The sequence below is a fragment of the Camelina sativa genome, chromosome 2 (assembly GCF_000633955.1).
Source record: "Camelina sativa cultivar DH55 chromosome 2, Cs, whole genome shotgun sequence".
NCBI classification, from domain to species: Eukaryota; Viridiplantae; Streptophyta; class Magnoliopsida; order Brassicales; family Brassicaceae; genus Camelina; species Camelina sativa.
In genome coordinates, this window is record NC_025686.1 from 21,383,315 (window position 1) to 21,411,080 (window position 27,766).

General features: G+C 37.4%; 7 protein-coding genes and 1 pseudogene across 8 annotated transcripts; 3 read left to right on the top strand and 5 right to left on the bottom strand.

The window, feature by feature from the left end:
- On the top strand, window positions 52-2,999 carry LOC104731196 (polyadenylate-binding protein RBP45A-like). The gene is made up of 7 exons (XM_010450500.2): window positions 52-369; window positions 485-950; window positions 1,977-2,035; window positions 2,124-2,254; window positions 2,338-2,431; window positions 2,542-2,706; window positions 2,797-2,999. Exons 1-7 carry the CDS (start codon window positions 121-123, stop codon window positions 2,797-2,799), a joined length of 1,167 nt encoding a protein of 388 aa, XP_010448802.1. The 5' UTR covers window positions 52-120; the 3' UTR covers window positions 2,800-2,999.
- On the bottom strand, window positions 3,129-6,432 carry LOC104731203 (DEAD-box ATP-dependent RNA helicase 32). Its single transcript, XM_010450512.2, has 8 exons — window positions 5,921-6,432; window positions 5,508-5,783; window positions 5,050-5,373; window positions 4,734-4,925; window positions 4,493-4,648; window positions 4,000-4,412; window positions 3,771-3,922; window positions 3,129-3,670 (listed from the first exon to the last, which is right to left on the bottom strand). The coding sequence occupies exons 1-8, from the start codon at window positions 6,302-6,304 to the stop codon at window positions 3,330-3,332; spliced, it is 2,238 nt and encodes a 745-aa protein (XP_010448814.1). The 5' UTR covers window positions 6,305-6,432; the 3' UTR covers window positions 3,129-3,329.
- On the top strand, window positions 8,545-12,458 carry LOC104731222 (polyadenylate-binding protein-interacting protein 4-like). The gene is made up of 13 exons (XM_010450545.1): window positions 8,545-8,795; window positions 9,067-9,188; window positions 9,272-9,420; window positions 9,609-9,717; window positions 9,994-10,028; window positions 10,259-10,322; window positions 10,404-10,431; window positions 10,562-10,779; window positions 10,934-11,197; window positions 11,506-11,607; window positions 11,722-11,772; window positions 11,875-11,962; window positions 12,053-12,458. Exons 1-13 carry the CDS (start codon window positions 8,612-8,614, stop codon window positions 12,229-12,231), a joined length of 1,593 nt encoding a protein of 530 aa, XP_010448847.1. The 5' UTR covers window positions 8,545-8,611; the 3' UTR covers window positions 12,232-12,458.
- On the bottom strand, window positions 12,409-14,284 carry LOC104731210. 2 transcript variants are annotated; one of them, XM_010450526.2, is made up of 3 exons: window positions 14,176-14,284; window positions 12,704-13,562; window positions 12,409-12,612 (listed from the first exon to the last, which is right to left on the bottom strand). In XM_010450526.2, exons 2-3 carry the CDS (start codon window positions 13,493-13,495, stop codon window positions 12,565-12,567), a joined length of 840 nt encoding a protein of 279 aa, XP_010448828.1. In that variant the 5' UTR covers window positions 13,496-13,562; window positions 14,176-14,284; the 3' UTR covers window positions 12,409-12,564. The 2 variants fall into 2 exon arrangements, with proteins under 2 accessions (XP_010448828.1, XP_010448836.1); XM_010450534.1 differs by lacking the exon at window positions 14,176-14,284 and adding an exon at window positions 14,068-14,169 and having other exon boundaries at window positions 12,410-12,612.
- Window positions 14,906-16,052, bottom strand: LOC104731253 (protein translation factor SUI1 homolog). The gene is made up of 2 exons (XM_010450576.2): window positions 15,895-16,052; window positions 14,906-15,440 (listed from the first exon to the last, which is right to left on the bottom strand). Exon 2 carries the CDS (start codon window positions 15,375-15,377, stop codon window positions 15,039-15,041), a length of 339 nt encoding a protein of 112 aa, XP_010448878.1. The 5' UTR covers window positions 15,378-15,440; window positions 15,895-16,052; the 3' UTR covers window positions 14,906-15,038.
- LOC104731243 lies at window positions 16,258-21,370 on the bottom strand (annotated as a pseudogene).
- Window positions 22,715-24,834, bottom strand: LOC104731233 (pyruvate decarboxylase 2-like; the record flags this gene model as incomplete). Its single annotated transcript, XM_010450555.1, has 1 exon — window positions 22,715-24,834. A coding segment is annotated over one exon (1,935 nt), but the record flags the coding sequence as incomplete, so codon positions are not given.
- On the top strand, window positions 25,864-26,617 carry LOC104731260. The gene has a single exon (XM_010450588.2). It carries the CDS (start codon window positions 25,901-25,903, stop codon window positions 26,492-26,494), a length of 594 nt encoding a protein of 197 aa, XP_010448890.1. The 5' UTR covers window positions 25,864-25,900; the 3' UTR covers window positions 26,495-26,617.

Sequence of the window (27,766 nt, forward strand, 5' to 3'; positions counted from 1 at the left end):
CCCACACTATGATACAATTACAACTATAAAGCAAGCGAGACTTTAGGCTTTCAACGTCCTTTCATTTTCATTTCTCTTCCCCGTAGCAAATAGTTAGGTTTTTTTTGTCCGTCGTTAGTGATGCATCAACCACCGTCAAACGCCGCCGGAGCAGGACAACAATCAGGACAGCAGCAGTTGTGGATGATGATGCAACAACAGCAACAGCAGCAGCAGCAGCAGAGGCAGTCGGCGCCGGCACTAGGTCAACTACAGCAGCAGTACGGAGCTGGATCTCAGAATCCAGAGGTCAAGTCCTTATGGATTGGAGATTTGCAGCAATGGATGGACGAGAACTACATCATGAGCATCTTTAATCAATCTGGAGAGGTAATTTTATCAAAAGTTGTAGTCTTTGGGTTATTATGTAGAAGATTGAAAAGTTTTGTTCATAGATTAGTGTAAGCGTAGCAATAGTGATGGTTTGGTGTTTTGGTGGTGGCAGGCTGTAACAGCTAAAGTCATTCGTAATAAGCTGACCGGACAATCTGAAGGTTATGGGTTCATTGAGTTTGTCAACCGTTCTGTAGCTGAGAAGTATTTGCAAACTTACAATGGTGCTCAAATGCCGAGCGGTGAACTGACGTTTAGGCTCAACTGGGCTCAGGCTGGTGCTGGTGAGAGACGCCAGAATGAAGGTGCTGACCACACAATTTTCGTAGGAGACCTTGGTCCTGAAGTCAATGACCAAATGCTCACGGATACGTTTAAGAGTGTGTATGTGTCTATAAAGGGGGCAAAAGTTGTGATGGACAGGACTACTGGGAGGTCAAAGGGATATGGATTTGTCAGGTTTGGGGACGAAAGTGAGCAGATGCGTGCCATGACCGAGATGAATGGTCAGTACTGCTCGACCAGGCCTATGCGTATTGGTCCGGCTGCCAATAAGAATCCTCTTCCGGTTCAACCAGGTATGTTTTATATGTAGGAATTGTGTGCATTGAGTATGTTGAATGGTGATATGAAGATTGCTTGTGGTTTAACCTTCTTTGTTGAGCATTGTAATTGAGTGTTTTTTTGGTTGATGTATTTCTTTCTGATTAGTCAAAGCTTATTCTTTCAGTTGGTGCTGAAGGATTAAGAGAATTTATCTGTTTGTTTCCTTTTAGTTTTCGCCTTTCTGCACTTAAAATGGATTCTGATTTTGTAAAGCATCCAAACACTTATAAAAATCAGCTCATGTTGTCTTAAAGCAGGAGAACAAGTGGCTCTCTTTGGGGGGAGCCTGGAACTGATTTCAGCCGAAAATGATACCACCTTATTGCGTGGCCTCATTTAGGTCAGTTGGTTATGTTATCAGAAAGAGTTACATACAAATGGCTGTTATTAGCCTACAGTTTCGAATTACTTTCCAGCTCCTTACTTATCACTTAGAAGTATTTTATTTTGAGGCTTTTACCTTCAAATTAAGTCTTTTCATATTCCGTAGCTCATTTTTTCCTTCTTTAATTTTGAGTCTTACGTTGAAGTTAATACTTCTTCTCTATGTAGACTTTTGCAAGTCTTTTTTCTGTCTTTTCATTATATTTTCCTACTTTTACAAGTCTTTTCGTAATAGCTTTCCTCTCTAGATCTATTCTATTAAACCTTGGCCAAGCCATAGTTGATTACTATGGATGTAGGTGAATATTTTTACTCCAGTTATTTGCTTGGGTGTTGAACTCCCACAGGCACTTACTGTTTGATATCTGTGCTTAGTGATTTGTGTTATCAACTGAATCCAGATTCTCCTGATCATCTTTGAACTGTATGTTGTTTGGATTGTTGCTGTTATCTTCTTAGCTTTTGATGTGAATATTTTTGCAAACGTTTTTTTAAGTGAGCTTCTGTTGTTTTGCAATTTAGTTTCCTTGTAGCTGTTTTACCATGTCGAGTTTTATTCTATATCAATTGAATTTTTAAGCCCTTCTTGAGTTCACCCATCTTTTTATTTGCAGCTGTGTATCAAAACACTCAAGGAGGAAATCCTGGAGATAGCGATCCAAATAACACAACAGTATGTAGTTAGTTTTCTTTTGCTTTCCCCCAAAATCTCTAGTATGATATTTTTGCTAGACTATTAGTCTAATGTGTTCTACTTTTAGCTTTTTGTTGGAGGTCTGGATACTAACGTTACAGACGATGAGTTGAAGTCCATTTTCGGTCAGTTTGGGGAACTAATTCATGTGAAAATACCTCCAGGAAAACGTTGTGGATTCGTTCAATTTGCTAACAGGTATAATACATCTTATCATCCATTCACTATACAACCCCATTTAGTTCTTTTCGTACATACTTAAACTCTTTGTTGTGCTTCAGGGCATCTGCAGAGCATGCACTTTCGGTGTTGAATGGGACACAATTAGGTGGACAAAGCATCCGGCTTTCGTGGGGGCGTACTCCTAACAAGCAGGTTTGGTTTGGTACCTCTTTAATCTTACATTCTCAATTTCTCAAATCTCTAGTATAAAACTTGATAGTGATTATGAGCAGAATCATAACTTATAATCTTTGTTATCGCAGCCTGATCAAGCCCAATGGAACGGTGGTGGATACTATGGAGGATACCCTCAACAGCCACAGGGCGGCTATGAACCTTATGGCTATGCACCTCAACCAACTCAGGATCCTAATGCGTACTATGGTGGCGGTTACACTGGCTATGGCAACTATCAGCAGCAACGGCAGGTAAAATCAACAACACCTAACGACTAACAATTTTTGTTGAGATTGACCAAATGTGAAAAAGTTCTTATCATTTTTGTTTTTCCAATGCAGTGAAAGATGAACATCAGCCTTATCTACCAATGTCTTGGAACAAACATGAGTCTTTTTAGGACATAGACTAAGAGTGCCCTTTTTCTAATTTGATGTGAATTTTGTTTTGCAAATGAGTTTGCTATGAACATATTGTTTGCTGAATGTTGAAACTTTATTCTGTTTCTTAAAATTACTATTATCCAACAACTATCGGATTACCATTTGCTAGTGTGACAAACCACCTTTATAAATGTGCACTCCAAATTCAATATTACTACCAGAGTAAACAAAAAAAGTCTAATCTAGTATATTATAAAGCTTATCTGATTACAGTCAAAAGCGATGTCAAGCATTATATGATGAGAATTTTATGAAAGCAAGTAAATTATTTTCTTCCCAACACAGATAGAAAGGCTAAAATGCAAATCATTTTTTCTTCAAAGTAGACAAACAATAGTGGAAAACAAACCACAAAACTTTTCCACCAAATTGATAAACTACACAATTACTCCCGGTGTACAAGAAGCTTTAAAAATGTCTATTGAGAGATCTCATGATTGAGTTATCAATTTGAGTGCTATTTCTTCAAGCTCAGCTACGGAGATAGAATCTGTGTTGATTTTTCCTCCTTCCTTTTCTTCATTGTCAAAGACTATTTTCTTGGCTCTTTTGCGATTTCTTCCTGTTTCTTCTTCTGATGATCCAGAACCATCATGGCCTTCTTCTTCTTCTTCTTCGTCATCTTCTTCATCCTCCTCCATGGCTCCTCTCTTCCTCTTAATCTTCTGTTTCATTCTCTTTTCCCTCCTCTTTTCCCTCTCTACTTTCTTGTCCTCAGCATCGGCTTTCCTCATTTCCGCTCCCACTTTCTTATAGAATTCCTTCCTTTTCTCTGCAAAAATCAATAAGCAAACACAAGACACATTGGTTGCTAGTTTGTGGGAACAGAATAACAGGGATTTGATGAAACTCAAGGTTCATGTTCCTTTTACCTTCATCAAGGGCCATTTCAGTCCCTGTTGCACCAGCTACACTGGCTAAGGGAGCCAAAGAATTGCCTTCCTCATCAAGCACAACCCTCGACCCAAATGGTCTGTGTAGATTGATCTTCAGCTTCTTGTTTTTCAAAACCCGAGTTCCTGGCCTGAAAATTCAAAGGAAACCATGAAAAGAGTGGATCGAATGAATGAAAAAATAGTTAATGGAATGTGAAAACCATACATGAGAACTTCTTCCTTGGTTGATTTTTCTACTTCCTTGCCCTCTCCATGTGGCTTGAGAGCAAAATCCTCTTCATCTAAATAATCACCCAGAAGATCTTTTTCTACAACCGGAGGTGCTTCACATTCTTGTGCATTCTCAGGCTCCTCCATAGCGATAGAACTCTCAAAGACCCCCTTTTTCTTCGTTTTAAGGTTTGTGAATCGGATTTTGGGAGTCATTGGCAGGCCAAGTGAAGCAGAAAAGTTTTCAATCGACAGCTTTGACACATCAAAAATCTCTTTATCTTTTCTCTTGTGGATGGACCTCAGATATGTGATGAAGGCTCTCTGAGCAACACCTTGAAGATCGGGATACTTGACTAATAAAGCAGCCAACAGCCTAGAAACCTCTTGCAACTTTTCGTTGTTTGCCTGTGTGAACAATTTTTTTAAGTCAAATGTTTTCAACATCAGACAGTCGAGACTCAAAGAAAACTGAGGTATCTACTAACCTTGATGAGTTTGACCGGCACTCTAGCTTCTTGTAATCTCTCAATCATTTTTTCCTCCGAAGGTGTCAGAAAGAGGAGCGACTTCCCTTGAGTATAGAAACGAGCTGTACGCCCAACTCGGTGAATATAAGAAGCTACATCTTCAGGACAATCCATCTATAAAATAAATACGATGACGTCACACTTCAGCCCGACAAGATCATAGAGTATTGTATGTAATTCTGAATGTGTGGATTCATACCTGAACAACCCAGTCCACAGCCTTCTCAAAATCAAGTCCTCTAGCAAGAACATCAGTACAGAACAGCACTGACTGTTTCTCAATGAACTGCATGTACACTCCCATCCTTTTCTCCTGACTCATTTTTCCATGAAGGCACTTCAAAGGTATTCCAGGCCGAAGCTTACTGAATGCTTCATAAACAAATTTGACCTGCCCAAAATAGTGATTCCTTTATCAATCTCAAGATTAGAAAAAAAAAAGTAGCAGAATGAAAGAGAACAAAACTATCTCCATGTTAATTATTCAAAAAGGAAGAAAGGTAAAATCATCTAACCTGTTTCTTGGTGGAGAGAAAAACAAGAATCCTGGAATTAAGATGAGTTTTGATGAAGCTCCATAACATGTCTAATTTCTTTTCCACTGGGACAATCATAACAGTCTGCATCAAGCTAGTTGGAGTAGCTGTAACCGCCTCTTCATGCACACTAATGTACTCAGGATCTCTCAAACTGAGTCTAGCTAGATCCTTGACTTTCTTAGTTTGGGTTGCAGAGAAAAGCAAAGTTTGCCTGTGCTTAGGCAACTGTGAGATTATAGGATCCAACTGCCCCTTAAACGCAGAATCAAGAACACGGTCGGCCTCATCTAAAATCAGAATCTGCAGCAAAAGAGAACATAGATAAAGAAAGGAAAGGCCCATTCAGTAGTGGTTCTACAGTATCCTTAATTTGCAAATTTCCAGCATAATGATTATAGATAGAATTAGCTAACATTTCTAAGGTCAAACAGTACCTGAAGCTGTGAACAATCGAAGTTTGGGGTCTCATCCATATGCTGAAGAAGCCTACCAGGAGCACATACCAAAATATTAATCTCATTAACTTTCTCCTTCTCAACGTCAACTCCTTCACGCCCACCAATTAAGAGCCCTGCACTGAATTTATGAAACTTTCCTACTTTATTCAAAACATTGAAAGTTTGAGCAGCCAATTCCCTTGTTGGAGATATAATAATACATCCAACACCATCTTCAGCACTCCATCTCTCCCTATGTAACTTCTCCAGGATCTATACAACACACAACAAACCCATCCATTATCACACACCAAGTAACATTAAAACCATTAAAAAGAACCAAAATTTAAAATACCCAATGATCAATCTAACGAACATAGTAACAAGAGAGAATCCAATCGAAGCCTCACCGGAATAACAAAAGCCAAAGTTTTTCCCGACCCAGTTCTGGCAGCACCGAGAATATCTCTTCCGCATAAAGCATGAGGTATGGCAGCTCTCTGTACATCAGTCATATCAACGTACTTCGCCTCTTTCAACCCTCTTTTGGTCTTATCCGATATCGGCAACTGAGCAAACTTCCTTACGCCTGCGTAACGCGAGAATACGGTGCCGTTTTTGCCGTCTTCGAATTTTCCGATCTTGGCGTCTTTAGGAAGAGGACCAAATGAAAGTGGATTTGATCCTGAATCAGGTTTCTGGGATTCGATCCACTGGTTCAGAAGTTTGATCTCCTCGACTTCATTGAGACGCATCTCCTTCTTCATTCCCCTTGTCTTCTTAGGTCTTCCCATCTTGACAGAAAACTAGAGCTCCAGAGAAGTAAAAGCCTAACGATTTTGAGAAAGCTAGAATTTGCGGGAGGTAAGAAAAAATTAGGGTTTTAAGATTTGACAGAGAATCAGAAGAAGAAGACGTTGTAGCAGCCAATTCAAGGGTTTAACGATGTCATTTTTTCTTTCGATTAAAAAATAATAATTTAGGCCCAATAAGGACTAGTTTCGGCCCAATAACTAGGCATTTTCATTACATGTTTTCCATTGCTCCTATTGTTTTTAAATAATTTTTTTTTAAAGTTATATTAAAAATTAAACAAGTTTGAGAGCTAAGTATGGTGTAAATCTCAACACTAATCAGTATGACATTTTCCAGAACACATTACCATTATGCGTCTTTGCCTTTTTTTTTTATTAAGTTTTTCAAGGCTAAAGTGATGAATTTGATATGATCTTAGTTTATGCATCAAATTAGTAAGTAATTTTTTACCAAAAAAAACAAAAAAAAAAATAAGTCAGTAATTGTAAAACACATGTGGTCTGGCGGTACACATATGTCAATTCGAGCGAACAAAAAAAATGAAACTAATCTGTTAAACGTTTTTTAAGTTCTTAAGAAAAATCATAAAATATATAATTTGGGTTATAGTTTTCTGAGTGTGTGTATCTAATTCGATAACGACAAAAAGTTTACTCTAAACTCTTAAACTGTATATTAAGTTGATTTATCTCTTTTCGAGATTATCCCATAATTAATAATTATATAGAATAACAAAACATTGTATTGGTTTGTTGGGTTAGTTACATTGGATTTGTTTGTTGAGTTAGTTGTGTGTTTAGTATATTGGATTTAACAAATAAAATTAGTTAAGAACACTTCGATAGTTTGATATCAATACGGTTCGATTCCCATTACTCGAAAACAAAGAATTTCTTTAACAAGAAAAAATAATTGTTTATGCTTTTAATAAAACCACATAGTTTGTACAAAATTTGATATCATGTAGCAAAATTAAAGAGTTTAGGTGCATTCACTTGTAAGATAACATTTCTTAATTCGAGGTAATGACTAAAATTTTTAATTATAATAAGAGAATGAGTTAGCATTCCATAACTTAACAAATGAATTATCATATAGAAATTTACAAAAATAAGTTATCTATATAAATGTTTTACATACAACATTAAATTATGACGTTAAAAGAGAATGTTATAATAGATTTGGAACTAACAATGCATATAAAAAAATAGTACGTATAATTTAAATATTATCATAACACAAAAATGTGTATTGCACTAAAAGAATTAGAGAAATATGTAATGAAATTTTGAATAAAAGAAAGTCAAACAGTTTTAAAATTATATATCAATAAATCATCTAACTATATTTGTTTAGGTTGTTAGTTGTTAATTAACCATAATTATATAGAAGATATGATGGGAATGTAATGTTTTACTATTTGTATCTATGTAAGTTTTTTATTATATCATTTAAGAGTACTTAAGATATATTTGTGAGCCTTTTTTGTTTACTTATAATTATTTAGGGGGTTATATGCAATATCTTTAAAACAAAACTCATTAACCATAAATTATATCAGAAGATATGATGAAATGTAATGTTTTACTATATGTAAATTTTTAAGTTTATATTTGACCTTTTTTTTAATTTTCAAATTATATAGGAGTTTATTCATAGTTAGATATTTAGGCCAATAATAGTTAGATATTTTCTATTCATTTGTCTCTAACTCATTAAAATCATGATAAATCATTTGGAGTTGTAGTTGGAGTTGTTGTTTTTGGGACCGTAAAAACTTAAAAAAGCTATAAAACCAATATATATATATATATATATATAAAAATTATAAATTTATTTACCTTACAAAAATTTAGTTAAATATGATTTTAGTAGCGTTGTAAATTTGCATTATTCTTGCTGCAGCACATCTCCATAAAAAAATAGAAACAATAATATCTAACTCATAGAAGTATAAGAACTATAAATTCAAAAATTCAAAAAAATTGAACTACAAAAATAACTTATTTTTAAACTAAAAAATTCGAAAATATATATAAGCAAATCTTTTCATAATTTAATATTTTATTACTTTCTCAATAAATTAAAACTTTTATTCCAATACCAAAAAAAAAAAAAAAACTTTTATAAGTTAATAAATTTGTATGGATTTTACTGTTTCGAAACTAATTTAGGCCCAATAACAGTTATATTATTATACACACACATACACCGGTGGTCTGTGTGTGGGATTTTTCCGATCAAATTGTGTCAAAAAAAATTTCGAAACGAATAGATTTTGAATTATGGCAATCGCGAAGAAACTGGAAGATGAGATCTCACGCTCTTCTCCTTCTTCGTCATCATCGATGAGCGAAGCTCTGTTAATCTCTACTATGTGCATCATCGGCTTACAAGTCCATGTCCATATCCACGATGGCTCTGTTTTCTCTGGGATTTTCTTCACCATCTCTCTTGACAATCAATTCAGTACGTTTCCTTCTGGGTTTTGGAGTTGGTAGTTTGTGTTTTCGTAATTGAAGTTGGCATTATGAATTGATTGATTCGAATTTGTGTTGGCGATCTCAGAGACTTGAATAGGATCGTATAAAACTATGTTCATTAGTTAATTGGTAGTGTGAATCTTAAATGTGATTAGTCAACTTGGTTTCATTCATTGCTTCGTTGTCATTTTTTCGATTTATGTTAGCATTTTTGGTCTGTTTTTTGAATTTTACTGGGTTTGATTCTGTGTGTTTAGGCATTGTTTTGAAGAATGCGAGACTTACTAAGAAGGGAAGAAGTAAATCGAATGTAGCAAGTGGGAAGATTGTGGAGACACTTGTTATTTTGTCTTCCAATATTGTTCAAATTGTTGCAGAGGTTTGTTCTTTAGTTAATTTTACTTCTAAAAGGTTCGTTTTAAGCTAGATTGTGTAAATTTCTGATTCTTTATTTGTTCTTAGGGAGTCTCGCTTTCGTCAAATGTTGCAGGCGAGGTTGAGGGTGAAAATGTTGTCTCGGCCGTGGCAGTTTCTTCCGAGCCTCGTTCTTGTATTGCAAATAATAAGTCCGTTAATTCTGGCAATAACAGAAGGGGCGCTAATCGTAGAAGGTAACCTATGTAGTTGTTATAAGTTCATATTCATACAGAAAAGTTGAAAGATTAAAGATTATGGATGCATCACCACTTTATTAAAGATTATGGATGCACGCTGTCTTTTAGTTTCGTTTTTATTTACTCTATGGATTTGTAAAAGCACCAGATGGAAGATGTGTTAATCTCTTCAACTTTTGAAACAGAAATTCCGCCAAGCTTGAAAACCGTTTGGAAAATAAAGTAAGAACCTTGACATCTGGGAAGGTAAATGGAACCGCAGATGCCATGAAAGAGCCAGGGAGAAGAGATCAGGTTGGTACTGCACAGGTAGCTTTGTATTGATTGTAATGTGGAATTTATGTGAATAGTTCCCTCGTGTGGTGGGAACCTATACGAGATGATAGTGTAACCAGCCTCCATTTGGTAGAACGTAGAATTATGCACATGGTGTTCGGTTTCTGTAACGGATGACATTTAAGTAGTTGCCTTGTCTAGAGTCACTATTAAGATTCCTTTCAAGTTGTTTACTTTAGCTTTTACAGCCTGACAAGACTCTCTTGATACTTTTTCCATTTTCCTCTTTTGCAGAACAAGCATCATCCTATCTCTCTGAACCATCAACGGTATGGATCATATTTTGGTATAGAATTAGTGTCCTGTTAAAATCTTTATCTCCGTCTCAATATTGGCTATATATGTAAGCAAACTTTTTTGTATGTCTGAATCTTATCAATCTAGTTTTCTGACTACAGTAAGCCTCTCTGTGTTCTGTGCTGCACTAGTTACTTTATGTTTGACCACATTTTAAAGTTTTCATATGTTATCTCATTCTTGTATATTCTTTTGCTGACAGACAGACTGGAGCCCGCATTTTGCAGCATAGTAAACAAAATACTGTACTTCATCAGAAGGATAATGTTAGTATTGCATCTAAATATATATTATGTTTTTCAAAATATTGCTCAGCAGCTGCTTATTATTGTATTTCCCTACTGCAGGTTGATGCCAGAAGCTCAAGTATTAACTGTGAGTTCCATTTTTTGGAGGACTTTGTATTTTAAGTAAAGAACCATGATGAATTCGTTTCTGCTTCCTTTGACAATTAAAATGTTACCTGACATGTCTATCCTCAACTATCTACGTGTTGTAATGACAGTGGACAACACGTCTGAACGTGTAAAACCGACAGAACAAGAGAAAATTATGCCGGACCTTTCTAGTAATGGTTTTCATGATGCTGCAGAAAGGCCTTCATCAACTGAGAATTCACAGAGCACAACTCCGGATGAAAACTCGGAAATGACTCAGGTTTTGGTGTCATCTACAAATAAGTTACTACCTACGCAAACAACAGACCCTGACAAAAAGGCTAAGGTTATTAATTCTTATTGATCTTTCACCTTCAGAATATCTGCTAGTGCTACTATATTCTCAACTTATTATGGAATGCTCGTTTCTTGGTTGTGGTGTTTGATGACTCATGCATAATTCTATCTACCTTTATTTGTTACTCCTTTTTGAAATCCAGGAGTTTAAGCTGAATCCAGGAGCAAAGACCTTTTCTCCATCTCTTGCAAAACGTCTTACATCAACCCATGCTGGTATGACGCCTGTTGTTGCAAATATGGGTTATGTGCCGAGTAGTACTCCTATGTTACCAGTTCCTGAAGCTGGTCGACAAGAAATTGGAATCAGCCCTTTCTTGTCTCATGCACCTTCACCTCCCAAGTTTGTTCCATACCCCAATTTGGCTCCTGGAAATACTGGAGCTGGATCTCATTTTCCCCAACATGTAAGTCTTCAACCAGAATTGAGTATCTACTATTTTCCCTCTGTATCTCTTTAAATATAACATTTTTAGAGGGACATATATTCATCTACGACCTCCGTTTAGTTTAGCGCTAAGTGGCTGAAATGCCAATAACCAGATTGTGAAACAGTATCATCTTCACACATGAGAGATGATATTGATATAACTTGATTCTAAACAACGGTTTGTAACGTTAAATTTTTCTACTCTCGATTTTGTTCATAACCGGTGATTCAAAATCTGTTGCAATCAGTGAATCTTGTTATTCATTTGAACCCATTTTTCTGCAGATGGTTGGACCTACTATTATTAATAGGGGACAGCCGAATAGATTCACCACTCAGTTCCATCCTGTTCAAGCGACACCAATGCTTGTAAATCCCAATCCTCAGGTTGTATTTCATTTACAACACTGTGTTCTCACTCCTGTTATAGAAAAATTGTTTATAGGAATTGAGTTTTAGTGTATGAGTTTCTGAAGGCTCTTTTCCTGTTGTATATTCCAGATGATGGTCGGGAGATCAGGACAGGTTATGTATATGCAACCAATTGCTCAGGTAACAATTCATATGTTTGTTATTTTGTGAATACAGACAATTACATTAGGCTTATCTGCACACAAGAAACTCAAATCATCTTCCCTTTTATGTTCTTCTAAGGAATTGGTTCAAGGAGTACCACAACACCCACATCCACCCTCTCGTCCTCTATTTTCTCCACAACAGCTCCAATATCCAAAGCATCAAAGTAAAACATTCTTTCTCTGTTGAAGTATGGTTTCATGTTAAGACCAAAGAGTTTGTTCTCATTGTAAGAAATCAATTTGTGGCAATACAGGTGTAATCGCAACTGGTCAACCAATGCAGCTATACGCTCCCCAACCATTTGCAGCCAGTGGACATCAGCCTTACACAGTCATGCCTACCGATATTCCGGTTATGCAGGCACCCTTTCCGATTAACCGAGCACCGCCAATTCCAGTTCCCAACGGTTTCTATGGCACAAAGTTTCTATAGAATGTCCTGTTTTTTTTCCTCTTTACCTTATTGTTTACCTCCCAGCTTAATAAGGCTATAATATTATTATAAAAGGTTTTGATCCATAGTTAGAACTTACAAATTAAAGATTCATCTATTGTTTTGGATTTTTTGTTTTTTCAATGATATACAAACTATTAGCTAAAGAAAACTGAAAGAGGAAGTAATGAGCATTTATATGATGAATCACGGTAATTTTGCTGACATCTTTAAGCTAACAATAGTTAGATTCTGTTTTTTCCTATTTCTGATTACAATGAGATTGAATCAGACTTTTTAAACTCTTGCAAGAAGAAGTAATCTTTCAGAAGATCAATGGCCTTGAGAAAAATGGGTCTCTCTCACATTCTCCTGCACAGCCTAAGACAAATCAAACATGAATCAGAATCACTGTAGAGAAAAAAAAAAGTAAAGTTGGGATAATGATTATTTGTATGGTTGGGATTAGTACCTGAAGGAGTTCAGTCATCTGGCCTCGTCCGTAACTCGGCATGGGCTTCGGCATATGTACTGGATGGACCGGGTGTATCGCCTGCAATGGCTCAATAGACAGAGCTTGCTCATCTGACTCTGGTTCAATGGACTGTGCCGTGTGATGGACTTGACCTTTATTCATCACTTGTGTGAGCAGCGTCTCAAAAGGCTTGCCGTTACTCGCTTGAGACCCCGTCTCGTTCTGCATGGGACTGTGGTGGATCGGGACACGTCCACCACCATTCTGTAGATGATGGGAAGGCTGAAGCACGACAGGAACCAAGAGATTCTTTGGCTGAATCGGAACCAATGCTCTGTTCCTAACACCACTACCACGTTTCTCCCTAAATCTAGATTTCCGACCTCGTTTAGCTGAGCCATCATGATGCATCACATCACTGTTCCTTCTTATCATTGGAACATCAGGAGCAACATCGTTATCAACCGAAACAGGATCGCAATGACCAGGCTTGAACACCACACCTCTAAGCATGCTATCTGAGTTTCCAACCTTAACCGAAAGCAAGAACCCGGCATCAAACGTCGCCTCGATCACGCCAGTAATCTGTTGTCCAACCATAGCTTCATCATCATCGTGCCTCTGACGAAGCTGCTGCAGCTGAGTCCTGCTAAACCCTGGAGGAGTGACAATAGGAGACTGCTCGTTAGATTCTAGCCTCAGGTGTTTCCTTGGACGACCTCGTTTCCGTTTCGCCATTAAATCTCCTGAGATAGTGTGGTTGTTCTCTTCATGCCCTTCCTTCTCCATCTCTTTGAGAAGCTTCGATATTGCAGTAACTAGTGTTAGTTAATAAAACCCTCTCAGTGTAATCCCTCTGAGACAATAAAGATACAATACAAGTGAGAATCACAAAACCAACACCAGAGAGATCATCATCACACAAAACTAAAACAATATCACAAATGTGAAGCTTATACTGAAACAGCAAACACAAACACTAAAAAAAAAACTCTTTTTTTCGGTTTTTCTTAATTAACATTCACAAATTAAGTGTAAATTATACACATTTCTAACTAAAAACTGGGGATTTAAAAGCAGATAAGATCCAGTAATCCAAACGAACATGCAACCATTTCTAAACCCTTAAATCAGGGACTCCTAATTACAAATCATCTCAAAAAATCAAACCACTAATCAACCAACAACATACACACACAGAGACAGAAGTAACAACAATAACAAATTTCAAAGTAAACCCTAGAATCAAAAATCAAAATAAGAAGAACACTAAAAACAAAAAATCTCGGATTTCAAAAAAAAAATCGAGTGAAGAAGAAACACAACACATAGCACAAAGTATTATTAATAATTATTATTACCCGAAATGAACAAAACAAAGAAACGAGGCAGAGAGACAAAAGCTTTGAACTTGTCCCGTCAATTTCTGTGTAAAAGAAACAGACAGAGATTAAATTTTACAGACATACCTGCGATTTTTCTTCTCCTCTTTCTTCAGCTTTTCTTTTTTTTTTTTAGTCTTGTGGCAATTACAACGTTAGTCAAAAAACAAGAGAGAGGCTAAATGCGAAAAAGACAAAAAAATCACACATTTGAGGGCAACCAAATAAAATAAAAAAGGCCTAAATTTTAATTACTAACTACAGCAAACCAAAAAAAAATATTGTGGATTTGGTGTAAACCCTCTGTTGTTTAATTTTTTGGTTTGGGCTTTTTAGTTCTTACTTTTTTTTAAGATCTTTGTTAATAATATAAGATACTTTTTTCTTTTTCAAAAGGTCACGTGAAAATCACGTGGAGTGTATGCTATGCTTATCTTAGATTTCCGATGTTATCACTCAGTATAATTGTGCGATTTGATGATAATTTAAACAAACTGTTTGATTAAGATCAAACCCATTAAAATAATGCTCTCTCGTGCATACATTTTCAACCATACAATAAAATTTGCTTTTCTAATAAACGTGGACGACGCTTATAATTTTCTTCTGAGTTGTTTGTTTACTGATCAATAAAAGCCGTGGACGCTTTACCCTTTTTCATGTTTGAGCTTCTTGATTCATCAGATTACTTAACTCTATGTCGGATTTTCAAATTTCGTATTGTTTCACAATCTATGTTTTTCTAATAGCAAAATAAAGAAGGGAAGAGATGAAAGATGAGACCAATCGAAAGAGATGAAGATAAGAAGAATCGAAATACTTATCATTGCAAAATATCAAATTATCCAACACCTTTAAAAAAAAAAGCAAAACCAAAAACACGCCTCCTAATGATGATGTTCACACCAATTTATTCGCATAAAATAGATAAGAAACGATCCAAAGTGTTTTTAGAAACCGTGGATCTTGATGTGATCCTTCTTAGCAATCCCAGTCTGGACCAAGAACTGAGACACTTTCTTCCTCTGATCACCTTGAAGCTGGATGATCTTGCCTAGCTCCTTGTCCTGCACAACGTTCCCATTGCAGCAGAAGTCTTTCTTGAGATCCTTGAGTATCCTCTCGTAGCTGTACTCTTTCTTAAGCCCTTGAACAGTCGTCAAGCTCTTTTTCCCATTCCTCTGCTGGATTCGGATGTGAATGTAATCTTTTGCTCCCGGTGCATCTGAATCTTTAGCCTCTGCGAATGGATCGTATGCTGATGGAACCTGGATGTCTAGCTCAACCATGTAAACTTGGTTACTTGGAACTACGAAACCGCTCTTAATTAAGCTCTCTTTGATTCTCTTTCTCTGCAAACAAATAATAAAGCAAACCAAGTTAAGACTCCAATCAACAATAATCAATCCAGAACAGAACATAACTATCAAAATCCAAGAACCAAGTCTAGTCTTTATCAAGACCCTATTGGAATCTAACATCAATCCAAAATTTTACCAACGGAGAAACACAAAATTGAAACAAATTAAAGGAGCAAAAACCTAGTCCCCATAGAGATCAGACTTCTCAAACCCTAACAAAATTTCATGTTGAATATCGAGAGTAACCCTAATTTTTGAAGAGATTAATCTATAATCAGAAATCAAAACCACAAAAATAAAAAAACACAAATTGATACCAAATCAAATTCGAAGACGAAACAAAGAAGACGGATCGAATAAAAACTTGAAGATCAATCAATCAAACAAAGAACAACACCAACAGAAAGATCAATCTAGAAATAAAATAGAAAGAAGAGATCGTTACCTGAAGGTTTTGTTGTTGTGGGTACGAAGAAGACGATTGAGACTTTGGAGATTTGTGTTTTTTCCAATTTGATGAAGACGAAAGCTTAAGGAAGGTTTTGTATTTATAGGCCTTTTTTTAACCTTGACTTTCCTTTTTTATGGCGGTCTAATCTTAACCGTAGATCTGTAATTTTAATTGACACGTGTATGGATAACTACGAATTAGCGACCCAAGTGGGGTTTAGAATAATTGTTTTGAGAAGCAGAGAATAATTCACTCTCTCCTTTTGCGTATAATGGACGCGCAACTCTCATATCCGTGTAGGCCCATTAAACATTTATTGAAAAAGACAACAATCCTCCAACACTTGCTCGAAGAATCTCGAAAAAAGTCAATAGCTTCATTAAATATGATTTCGTCTGATTCGATATCTGTGGTTGTCTGACAAAAGAAGAGACCGTCTTATTGCAAATTTTTCTGATACTCTTTTTCAAAACGTTTTACATATAGTTGAGAGCCGACGAATCAAACCACTCACTCATTGCTCAAACTTCTAATGATATACGAAAGCATACCGCCATGATTATAGTATGCCAGTTCCATCTGATTCAACTCCATCAACCAAAGTCAGACCATTAATGGTGATAATCAAAAATCTATACAAAAGCATTTGGGAGATTTACCTCTGTGTCTAACCGCAAAGTGCAGACAAAAGATTTAGCAGTGTCAGTGGTGACAGTTATGTCCTGGCCTGTTTTCATCTCATTGACATTGCTAGGAAGGTGGATTGTGTAGCGTTCATAGCCAGTCAGTTCTAGTGTTTCTGCATCCTCACCGGACTTGAAACACAGAGGAACTATCCCCATACTAGCCAAGTTGCTGCGGTGGACTCTGTTAAAGCTCTTGGCAATGATAGCTTTCACTCCCTAATTATTTATGTTAAAATCTCAAAGTCACATCGAACATAGCAGTTGAAAGCCTGTCAAATGTATGATACTAATAACAAATATCATGTATGCATATGCATAATTACCAGAAGCATTGGACCCTTTACAGCCCAATCCCGGGAGCTACCAATTCCATACTCTGCACCAGCTAGTATGATCGTGTCCTGTCCACCGGTTTTGTATCTCTGCAGATGTATTCAAATGAACATAAGTGATGGTTTAAGTTTTCTTGAAGTTTGTAATACATATCTTACTCACACTTGCTGCATCATAAACGCTAATTTCCTCTCCGGTAGGAATGTGAACTGTCTTAGGGCCAAGTTCTCCATTTAAGAGCTTGTTAACAATACGCGTACTGGAAAAGGTGCCGCGTGTCATCACTTCATGGTTTCCTCGACGACTTCCATATGATTGAAATCATACTTACACATCGAATACCGGTCTATAAGAAATTTTGCAGCAGGGCTATTCTCGTGGATAGTTCCTGCTGAGGAAATGTGGTCTGTGGTTATGTTGTCTCCAAAGTTCATTAAGCAATAAGCATCCTTCACTTCACGCGGACCAGGTGGCTTTGTGGTCAGGTTCTTGAAAAAAGGAGGTTCATGAATGTATGTTGAGTTCGGATCCCAAGAATAGAGTGCTGAACTTAGTGACACAGAATTTTTCTTTGTCATTGTCTCATAAGTGCTCCTGAACATGCTTTGTAACTCCCTATTTTGAAAAGCCTATTCCAAAGTACCATTTATAAAAAAAAAAAACTACAAGGAGCGTTAAAAGAAACCATAGAGAAAACTATGAAGTTACTCTATATACCTGAGCAACTTCTTCACTGCTTGGCCATATGTCCCTTAAGTACACATTTTTCCCATCGTTGTTTGTTCCCAATGGTTCTTTCTCAAAGTCAATGTCAACCTGTAATACATCCAAGATGAAAAAAGAAAAGCAACAAGCTCGAGACAAATCAATACATTGGATAAAATTTCAAAAAGAAAAAATTGCTTCATGAGATTTCATGTTCAGTGAGATGACAAAGTACAAACCGTTCCAGAAAGCGCATAAGCAACAACGAGTTGTGGTGAAGTAAAAAATTTCGCTCTAGCATATGGATTACGACGATAAAGGCCTCTGCTAGAGAGCACGGCAGTTGCAATTATATCTGTGGTAGGAAAGAGAACAAAGGAAGCCAGTAAAGTTGAGGTTCACCCATAATTGTTGTTTGCAAGAGAAATGAACTGGAGAGCATTATATTGTGCATCGAACACGAGGATGATGTTCAAGAAAGATTGTTAAATCTTATAAACTGTGAAATACAATGGTCAGTAATATGATTTTGTATAGAGTGTAGAATGCGATATTATACTAATATTCGTAAAGGAAGTAGTTAGTTTTCTGTCGTAAAGGAGAAAGTCCCTACCACTTTCTGAAATAGCAGATTCAATTGGCTCATCAAGTAAGTCATCAGAACCCCAAATGCTTGTACTGACGCCATAGCCGACAACGTTGAATCCTTGTTTCGCTAAGTACTTTTTAAGCCCACTGCAAAGAAGTTAAACAAATTGAGGATAATACCAAAGATCCAATAGATTCTATAACGTTAACTTAAGTGACCCCAATATACCTTTGAAGCAAACATTCCTCGACTACTCCAGAAACAGGAGTTACAGTTGTCCTAATCCATGGTTTTACCTATAATTACGGTGCCATTATGTGACTGGAATAACCTTATCCAGATGACCAAATTCAAAAGCAGAGGGAGAAACTCACTTTTAGGCCAAGGTCATAAGCCTTTTTAGCAATAAGTGCAGCACCAACCATGTCATTAGGGCTTGATATGGCACAATCACTTGTAATGGTCGCAACAACAACACTACCATGTTTAAGCTCAGCAGGTTGTCCGTCATATGAGAACTTCACAATTATGTCTTGCTGTTCTTTTGGGACTGCAAACCCCTTGTAAAAAATAGAAGATCATGCATGCCACAAAAAATTATTCAAAAAAAATAACTTCTTTGATTCGTTATAATAAACTCAGCTTGTATGATTGTATGTTACCTTTATTCCAAGAGGATTGTCAAGGCATGCTTTCCAGTCAACCTTCATATCCCTCAATAAAGTTTGGTCGCAAGGCCTGTACAACAAAACATAAAAAAGTAAAGACTTTAATGACAAGATGTTAGGACTTACAGTAAGGTGATGATTTACAGAAGTAAAAACATATACCGTTTTGGACCAGAAATACATGGTTCAACATCTCCCAGATCTAATTGCAGAGAGGATGTATATGCTCTTTCTTCCTGGGGCTGCAAGACTAGTATACATTTAGGTTCGAGAATATTGACTAAATTGAAAGTACATATGAACCGAAAAAAATATATATATTCTTACCTCACTGTAGTCAACAAACATCTTGTTTGCACGCAAGTCAATAATTGTCACCTAAACGAGCACCACAATGTAATATACAAACCAGAAGAAGCACAAAATGTAGATAAGATACTAAATGGTTACGCAAACTGAAGAACCTAATGAAACCACATAACTTACTAAAACACAACTCACAGTTTCATTGCTCCTTCCCTTCAATTTGAGGTACTCCAGTGTAATATGGTCAACAGAGAAGAAACTCATTGTTGCCTCATATTTCGCGAACATGTTTGCAATCGCGGCTCTATCATTCAGTGACAGCCTACTCATCCCCTCTCCTTCATATTGGAAAAAAGACGAATTATGTACACAGGAAACTTAACTACATTAGCCAAAATTTCAGAGATTACATATCTGTCAATCTCACCATAAAACTCAACAATATTGCCAAAAACACCATGCTTCCTTAACATTTTAGTCACGGTTGGAACCAAATCAGTAATTGTAACCCCAACCCGCAACCTTCCAACCAGCTTAAATCCAATCACACTAGGTAGTACCACGCTAATGGGCTGTCAGTAATTTAAGTATCAAACCAGGGCAAAATTCATATTTACCATATGCATTTACTACAAAAATGTATCCCCACCTGACCAAGTATTGCTGCTTCTACCTCAATTCCTCCTACTTCCAACCCAGCAACTCCTAACCCACCAATCATTGTTGTGTTGGAATATGTACCAACAACACTGTCAGGGTAGAGAAATCCACCCGAGTTGAAAACAACACGTCCAAGGTACTCTAACTCTACCTGCAGGTTGAAAATATAAATATCATCATAACACACTACCATTATCCAAACTCCAGACTAGAACAACCGCAACATTATGTACCTTATGAACCATACCAGACCCGGGAGAAGCCATCACCATGTTGTAAAAGGCTGATGATCCCCACTTAAGGAACATAAACCTTTCGGCATTCCTGTCAGATTCAAGCTGCATACCTTTCCGCAGGTCTCTTTCTTGTCTTGCACAATGAACTTGGACTGAGTGATCAAACACAATATCAACAGGAAGCTATAGGCAGAAATGAACTAAAACTAATGAGATTTGTGATGGAAACTGATGTAGATTCGATACAAAGTGATGAAACAGTTAACTAACCCGTGGATTAATCTTGTTAGGATCACTACCAAGATTTTTTATGGCATCTCTCATAGCAGCAAGATCAACTATAACTGGCACTCCAGTAAAGTCCTGGCCAAGAAAAGGTACTATTAAGTAATGTAAATGAACAAAGTTTTCACAAATTAAGAAAAAAAAAAATTATGCCAAATACCTGTAGAATAACACGGGCAGGTTTGAAGGGGATCTCAACTTTATTAACAGATGTATTCTCCCAATCCATTATTTTCTCAACATCATCCTTTGTGATGTGAAAGTTGTCACAATTACGAATAGCTGATTCCAGTAGTATTCGGACAGAGTATGGTAACCTATCTGCAGCATTTAGATATAAAGGTTAAAAGCATGAAAACAAACAGATTTGAGGTAACAACAAATGCTTCTTGAGTAACTCTACCGATTCTTGGATCGTTTAAAGCTGGTAAAGAATAGAACTTTCCATATTCTCCAACGTCAGGCTTGTGAAGCGTTGTTAAGATATCCTTGTAGGCATGTTCAGAAGCTAAAATTTCCATAGCAAAACTATTAAGCAAAAGAGTGATACAAAGTAATCAAATCAGGTACATCTCATGAGCTTGCTTCTATAGTCTTATTTGCGGAACAAATAAAAACCGAGAATACTTCAACCAAATATAAGTGAATCAGTGAATGCCAAACATAACAAAGATTCATGTAAAGCAAGCTAAGAGAAATGAGCTTTATAAACAAAGATAAGTATCAAGTATTACCGATGCTAGCGAATTTCCGTTCAAATTTCTCTAATCTCGGAGCAGCAATCCTGGTTTGAGCCTGGAGGCTCGCAGGCAACCGCCAATTAGCGCCATGACTCCACCGGGTGGCAGCAGAGAACACTCGAAACAAGCGGAAAGCCAACAAGAACTTCACAGATAGGTTTGAGTTACTAAGACGCGCTGCAGACAAGGTTGGAGTAGAGGCAGAGGAGATTCTCGGCAGGGAAGAAGCAAATTGCATGCCAGAAGAAGAGTACCTGTACATGACGAAAAATCAAAACGGCGTCAGTGATCAGAGAATTCCAAAATGAAGAGAAGAAGGATCAATCGAAAGCCTAAAATATGGTTGAAGGAAGGCATAGAGAAAGTCATCAAGCTTGTGTTATTTTTTCTACCAAGAAAGAAAAACAGATTTACAAATTGAGGAGGTCACGTCCGCCGAGAGAACGTTCCTTTTTTGACCGTTGACAAATAAATTTAGAATGGATTAACTAAATTTTACAAAAAAAAAGTACAGAACAAGTTAAACGGTTCTTCTTCGTATAAAATGATGGATGTTTCACAGCCAAATTCAAATTTGTATCTTTAGGGTCTTCACTCTTCAGTAACCGTAACTGTCTAAGGTTCATGTTACTTGACACAATAGCTGAGTCTCGTGAGTATGCAAGCTGCAAAAATAGAATCTAAAAAGATTGAACCAAGAACGAATCGAGTCATTTCGATTGACTCGATTCACTAGCTTCTTCTGGTTTCACACCTTCACGCATTGACATAAAAAGAGGGATATCAATTGATTCAGACCATGAATCAACAGATAATGACGTCTTAAGTGAACAATTCTCATTTGAAGTTATATCTAATTACTATCACAAGCTTTAAAAGCATCAAAAAGTGAAAAGAGAAACGAAGTTGCTATAAGGCTTTCTTGTCAACCTTAGGGTAAAACCATGCCAGAGCTTTAGTTTAAAGGACTCTCAACAGTCAACATTACCTTTTACACAGCAACGGGAAACAACAGGTGAACCACTGAAAGCAATAGGTTTGGATTTGAAGGCCACCAATCCCAATTCCTGTCGGATTAAAGCTGCATCATAAATTTCGACAGAGTGATCAAAGGCAAAACCAACAGGTTTCTGTATGCAGAAAATTAGGAGAATTACTATGGAAAAGCTATATAATCTTACTTAAGTCATAAATTATGGCCAATTGCGAAAGAGTCGTCACATCACAACAGCATAGTGATGAAGTCAGTTTTGTAAACCAGTGGATCACTCCCAAGAATCTTCACTGCATCCCTCATGGAGTGATCCACTGTGTTTAAAACTGACTTCATCACTATACTGTTGTGATGTGATGGGAGTGATCAAATTTCGCAAGTACTCCAGCCATGAACCCAAAAACCCGAAAGCAAGAAAAGGTACTAATCAGAACTTATCAAGAAAAGGTAAAACAAAAGTTAGCATAAAGAGGAAAAGAAGGACTCTACCAGTCTTTCAAATAATTATTTGCATCTTTGAATGGGATCTCAACTTTCGTAAGGTAATCATCAACATACCAAGCCAAAACACAAAGACCATTGCTCTGATGAATCTGCCAAAAGCGGAGGACGAAAGACAAAGCAGAGGAAACAATTTCTTATTTAGGAACTTAAACAGCTTATATCCTCAAGGGGGCACACACATTCTTTTTTTCCCATCCAGATGGGTGTAAAAGGATACACACTACTTTTTTACATAAAACGGTGATGAAACTACCAAATTGGAAATATATATAAGCTGAGCGAATCTCTGATCTCTACTGAGGATTCGGGGGACGACTGTTAGCAGCAGAGACTCTAGAACCCCACTCCAGAAGCTCCTTGCTTGTATCATCTTTGTGCACTATCACTTCAATGAAACAAAAGCTCTCTTTTTCCTCAGTCGTCGCCGTCTTGATCGCTTTCACTAGCTCCTCTTCGCATCTCACTTTGGCAGTCCAGCATTTGCCTTCTCCATTGTGTATAGCATCAACAAAAGCTGTGTAGTTCCAGTTCTTTATAACATTGTAAGGACCATCGTGAATCTCCACTTCAATTGTGTAGCCTCCGTTGTTAATTAGAAAGATTATAGTCTTTTGCCCACACCGTATCATTGTAGATACATCCTGCGCGGTTACCTGGAAACTACCGTCTCCAATACAAGCAATGACACGCTTGTTTGGCATTGCTTGAGCATAGCCAAGAGTAGCACCTACAGACCAACCAATTGATCCGTACTGCATCTGGAATTCGTAACCGCATCCTTCAGGGAGCTTCAGCTTCTGACAATTGAACCAGGAATCTCCCGTCTCAGCAAGCACAGCAGTTTCAGAAGAGAGCATATTCTGAATATGTTGGAACAGCACATTAACCCTCAAAGGCTCATTAGGATTATCTCTCAAAGGCTTTCCTTCTGGGACAAAGATCCTATGGTAATTCTGATAAGAAGTGTTGTTGTGCTTAATCCGTTTCGCCAGTTTACTAAGAAACTCCTTCATAAGAACACACCCAAACGCAGGTCCATTACCAATAGTAACCCGATCAGGCTGCACGATGATCGCCTTCTCTTTCTTGAGAAGCAAAGAGTACCCAACAGAACTGTAATCGTTGAAAATCGGACCTGCAAACAAATAAGCATCCGCAGATTCAACAATCTCAGCACAAAAAGCTGTACTCACAGCTCCCCAATACGTCCCTATAAAATGCGTGTGGTGCTCAGGTATTTGTCCTTTAGCAGAAGGCATCACAGCAACACCATAACCAGAAGCATCAGCAAGCTCAACAAAAGCATCCGCAGCTTTAGCAACCCGCAGTTTCGGCCCACCAACAAGAACCGGCTTCACAGCTTTGTTCAAAAACTCAGCTGCTGCTTCCACCGCGCAATCTAAACCAATCTGATTGCTAACCCTAGGTGGAAGCATGAACGGAACAGGATGACGACTAAACGTCGGAAGAGGAATCGCCGGGAGATTACAGCTGATACTAATATAAACAGGTTTGCTTTCTTTCAAAGCGGTGGAAATCGCAGTATCGATGAGTTCATGAGCTTCTTCTAAGTTATTAATCACAGCTTGATAACAAGTAACAGCTTGAAAACACCTAAGCTCTTGAGTGAAATCAGGTAAACCAATCGTATGATGAAGAATCCTATTGGTACCGTAATCGTTTGAGTTCGGACCACCGACGATGCAAATCAGAGGGAGATTCTCACTATTAGCACCGGCGATCGCGTTTAACACACTCAATCCACCGACGGTGAAGGTGACGACACACGCACCGACTCCGCGAGATCTGGCGTAACCGTCGGCAGCGTATCCGGCGTTGAGCTCGTTACAGCAACCGATCAGCTTGAGGTCTGGTTCAGCTATGAGGTGATCGAGAAGCGTTAAGTTGAAATCTCCAGGAACGGAGAAGACGTCGGTGACTCCGATCTCGACTAACCGTCTCGCTAGGTAACGGCCAAGAGTCGCGTCGCAGGGGCTGATGGTGGTGGAGTGAAGTGGAATCGATGGATCCGATTTTAGTGTCCATAGTTGTAACAACGCTCGTTTCACTTTTTCGAGTTTAGAGTAAGAGAGAGAGAGGTTTTCTCGAGAAGAAAAATACAGAGTAGTAGTAGAATGGAGTATGAGAGAGAAGAGTGGGATAATATAGGAGACTGAAACCGCCACGTAGAAGTGAAAACAACGGTGGCCAAAACCGAAAAAGTAATATTAAATTATTAATTAAGGAAAGACAAACAACGGTGAACGGTGGTGGTATTAAACATTAGGCGGCTATGATTTGTAGCCGAAGATATTTTGTGTAGCTGTGAGATTAGAGACGTGTACTAATATCATTGGGGATTGGAGAACAAGTTAGAAGGTATCAGTAGTATCACGTTTGGAATAGTTGGTGACTGAGAGAGACGGAGAATAATTAATTGCTCTCACGGGTGATACTTTACTTAACGGTCATAAACACACATGTGGAGATTTTAATTAGAGACGGGTTTGCTGCTAATCACTAATCAGTGTATGGTTTGGTTTTCTGGTTTATAGATTAGAAACCATAACCTTTAAGAAAAATGCAATGTTTTTAAACCCGACTCGGAAAGCAAACCGGAACATCTTCCGGGTTGCCGGGTCATCGGATCGACCCGGTCCGATCGTGGGTCAATAATTCACTCAATTTTATTATATACAATCATATATATATATATATGTATTATATCTTGGTTTTATGAATATCAAAACAAAAAATTTCATATCTTATCATAATTAATTTTTGAACATTAATTATAAATTTCTCAACCTTATGATCTTGAATCCAAACAACTTGTTAGATGAACAAATTAAAAAAATGGTACCGAAGAAATAGAAAAAAAGAATTGGACAGTATTCATTTTGTCCCACATGATTGTATAGGGAAGAAGTACGTGATTGCTTCACTATATAACTCAAACCGAGAAATGAATTAGTCATAGGTTAAGAATTACCTATTCATCATTGGATTTAACTCAAATCGCTGGGCCAACCGCCGGTTCCACCACTGGATCAACCATCGGTTAGCCGAGTTTTCCCGGGTTCATCCGGTTCTTTTATTGTCCGGGTTTGAAGTGTAATCCGGACCGGGATACCTTCCGGTTCACGGTTAAACCGGTTCGACCGGCCGGTCCGGTCCGAGTTTCAAAACATTTCAAAAATGATTTGTAAATTGGTAGTTTCGATCGGGCTTCTGATTAAATGTCTCGTAACGCGTGTAAATACAACGTGCAACAAAAAAAAGGGCCTCCCGCTCATGAAGACTTTTGAAAACCCTAAAGAGACTCCATCGTTTTCCCCCCAAACGCCGATTTCCCGCCGCTCTCACTCGATTACAAAAATCCTTTTAGATCCCCAAATCTTTCAATCAATTCCACAATCTCTCTCTCTCGATCCTCAGATTCAATCTCTTCATCGAAGCTTAAAAACCAAAATCGTAACAATGAAGGATATCTCTAAATCGCCGGCGAGAAGAAACGACGGATTCCACCGCTACTTGAAACCAGGAGCGCTTGCTCAGATCCGTAACTCTAGAATCAACGCTAGATCTACTACTACCGCATCTCTCGTATCACGCTCCGTCGCCCAGCCACTAGATCCGATCTCACCATCTCACAACTCTGTTGGTGATGAAGCAGCGGTAGCGGCAGCGCGGAATCTGACGATAGATCAGGTACCACATCTTCTGAGAAAGATCTACGGTCCTTATAGTTATCAGAGGAAGAAATTAGCCGCTGCTAGATCCGTCTCGTCGATGATGATGTTGAGTATGAATCCTCCTACTATGAATTCAGTTCTTGTTGTTGAACCCAGTAGTAGTGTGTTGAGTAGTGATGTGATTGCTCATTGATGATTTTTAAAACTAGTTTCTCTTCCATATCTGTAATCTTATGATGTTACAATTGGGGTATATTGTTCAATACTCATAATTAAGATTAAGACTTATTATATAATCATTAAATTTTCAAATCAACACAGGCTGTATATATGATAATATCTCGGTCATTTCTCTGCTTTGCTTAGTCTCAACATATCAGTGCTAAAAAATTTTAGATGTTCTCTCTCTGTTCGTTGTGATGGATAACAATTAGTCTCTTTGCCTTCTACTATTATTGTCTCACTCCATATGGTTGTCGGAAGGTTTCAATGAGTTTCATTTGCGTATTAGAGCGAGCATATGGAACCACTGGTCTTGGTTTACTCTATCTCATCATATCAGATCAATGTTAAAAGTTTGTCTATGTCCGGTCACTTGGTTTTGGTTAATGAGCAATAATAATGACTCGGTATTTGACGCATTAATTGAACTTGAATCCAGATCCAGCTGCACCTCTCTAGTACCCTCTGATTATGCAATTGGTCATTACTTATCAATACAAGTAATTTGTGGGTTTATACAGAAGCTGATGGTAATGATAAGGGAGAGAATGGTGATGATGATCATAAGTAGGTGTCCTAGAAATACTTTATCATTTGGAACCGATCATAGTAGTTATTAGTTATAGCCTTATAGCCTTATAGCCTTATAGGTATACTCGGTCGGTAGGATACTTAAAGTTAGGTACTCAAGAAAATCTTGAATTAACCAATATTGTTAGAGGAATCCTTGAAAATTTCAGTTCATGTTGATGTATCTATTAGATTTACTTAATTGGTGTAATCAATTGGCAGAAGTATTAAATCTATCAGTGAAGTATAAAACTGATTTGTTGTTGACAGACAACAAGTTACATCCCCAAGTACATATCATAGACCATACATAACTCACTTTCTCACCTTCAAAGTTTTCCAACTCTTTTCATTGACAAATGTCACAAATCCTTCATTCCTCTACTTTTTTATTTTTTTCAGTATGGCTCTTTTCTCTAAAATTTATCCACCAAATCATACGATCATCCCACACCGACATTGATAAGCCTAGTGTAGTTTATTTACTAGTCTCAAACAAGAAGTTAAAAAAATTTGAACAAGAGTGCGACTATTCTTGTATCACGAGATCATAATTTGGACTTGTCCAAACTACAATGTATTAAATTCAAAAAAAATACCACTAAAATAGAACCAAACCAAAGAAGACACGTAAGTTATGTTTAATTTTTGGTATTTTCTTCTCACTGTATCA

What these genes read in the sequence shown, in the direction of transcription:
- LOC104731196 (XM_010450500.2), top strand. Translation starts at nt 121, where the DNA reads ATGCATCAACCACCGTCAAACGCCGCCGGAGCAGGACAACAATCAGGA. An exon ending in TCCTCTTCCGGTTCAACCAG is followed by an intron (nt 951 to 1,976) that starts GTATGTTTTATA and finishes TTTTATTTGCAG; the next exon opens with CTGTGTATCAAAACACTCAA. An exon ending in GCGATCCAAATAACACAACA is followed by an intron (nt 2,036 to 2,123) that starts GTATGTAGTTAG and finishes TTCTACTTTTAG; the next exon opens with CTTTTTGTTGGAGGTCTGGA.
- LOC104731203 (XM_010450512.2), bottom strand. Translation starts at nt 6,304, where the DNA reads ATGGGAAGACCTAAGAAGACAAGGGGAATGAAGAAGGAGATGCGTCTC. An exon ending in CTTTGGCTTTTGTTATTCCG is followed by an intron (nt 5,784 to 5,920) that starts GTGAGGCTTCGA and finishes TGTGTTGTATAG; the next exon opens with ATCCTGGAGAAGTTACATAG. An exon ending in CTGTGGACTGGGTTGTTCAG is followed by an intron (nt 4,649 to 4,733) that starts GTATGAATCCAC and finishes TTTATTTTATAG; the next exon opens with ATGGATTGTCCTGAAGATGT.
- LOC104731222 (XM_010450545.1), top strand. Translation starts at nt 8,612, where the DNA reads ATGGCAATCGCGAAGAAACTGGAAGATGAGATCTCACGCTCTTCTCCT. An exon ending in CTCTCTTGACAATCAATTCA is followed by an intron (nt 8,796 to 9,066) that starts GTACGTTTCCTT and finishes CTGTGTGTTTAG; the next exon opens with GCATTGTTTTGAAGAATGCG. An exon ending in ATATGCAACCAATTGCTCAG is followed by an intron (nt 11,773 to 11,874) that starts GTAACAATTCAT and finishes TGTTCTTCTAAG; the next exon opens with GAATTGGTTCAAGGAGTACC.
- LOC104731210 (XM_010450526.2), bottom strand. Translation starts at nt 13,495, where the DNA reads ATGGAGAAGGAAGGGCATGAAGAGAACAACCACACTATCTCAGGAGAT. An exon ending in AGATGACTGAACTCCTTCAG is followed by an intron (nt 12,613 to 12,703) that starts GTACTAATCCCA and finishes GATTTGTCTTAG; the next exon opens with GCTGTGCAGGAGAATGTGAG.
- LOC104731253 (XM_010450576.2), bottom strand. Translation starts at nt 15,377, where the DNA reads ATGGTTGAGCTAGACATCCAGGTTCCATCAGCATACGATCCATTCGCA.
- LOC104731260 (XM_010450588.2), top strand. Translation starts at nt 25,901, where the DNA reads ATGAAGACTTTTGAAAACCCTAAAGAGACTCCATCGTTTTCCCCCCAA.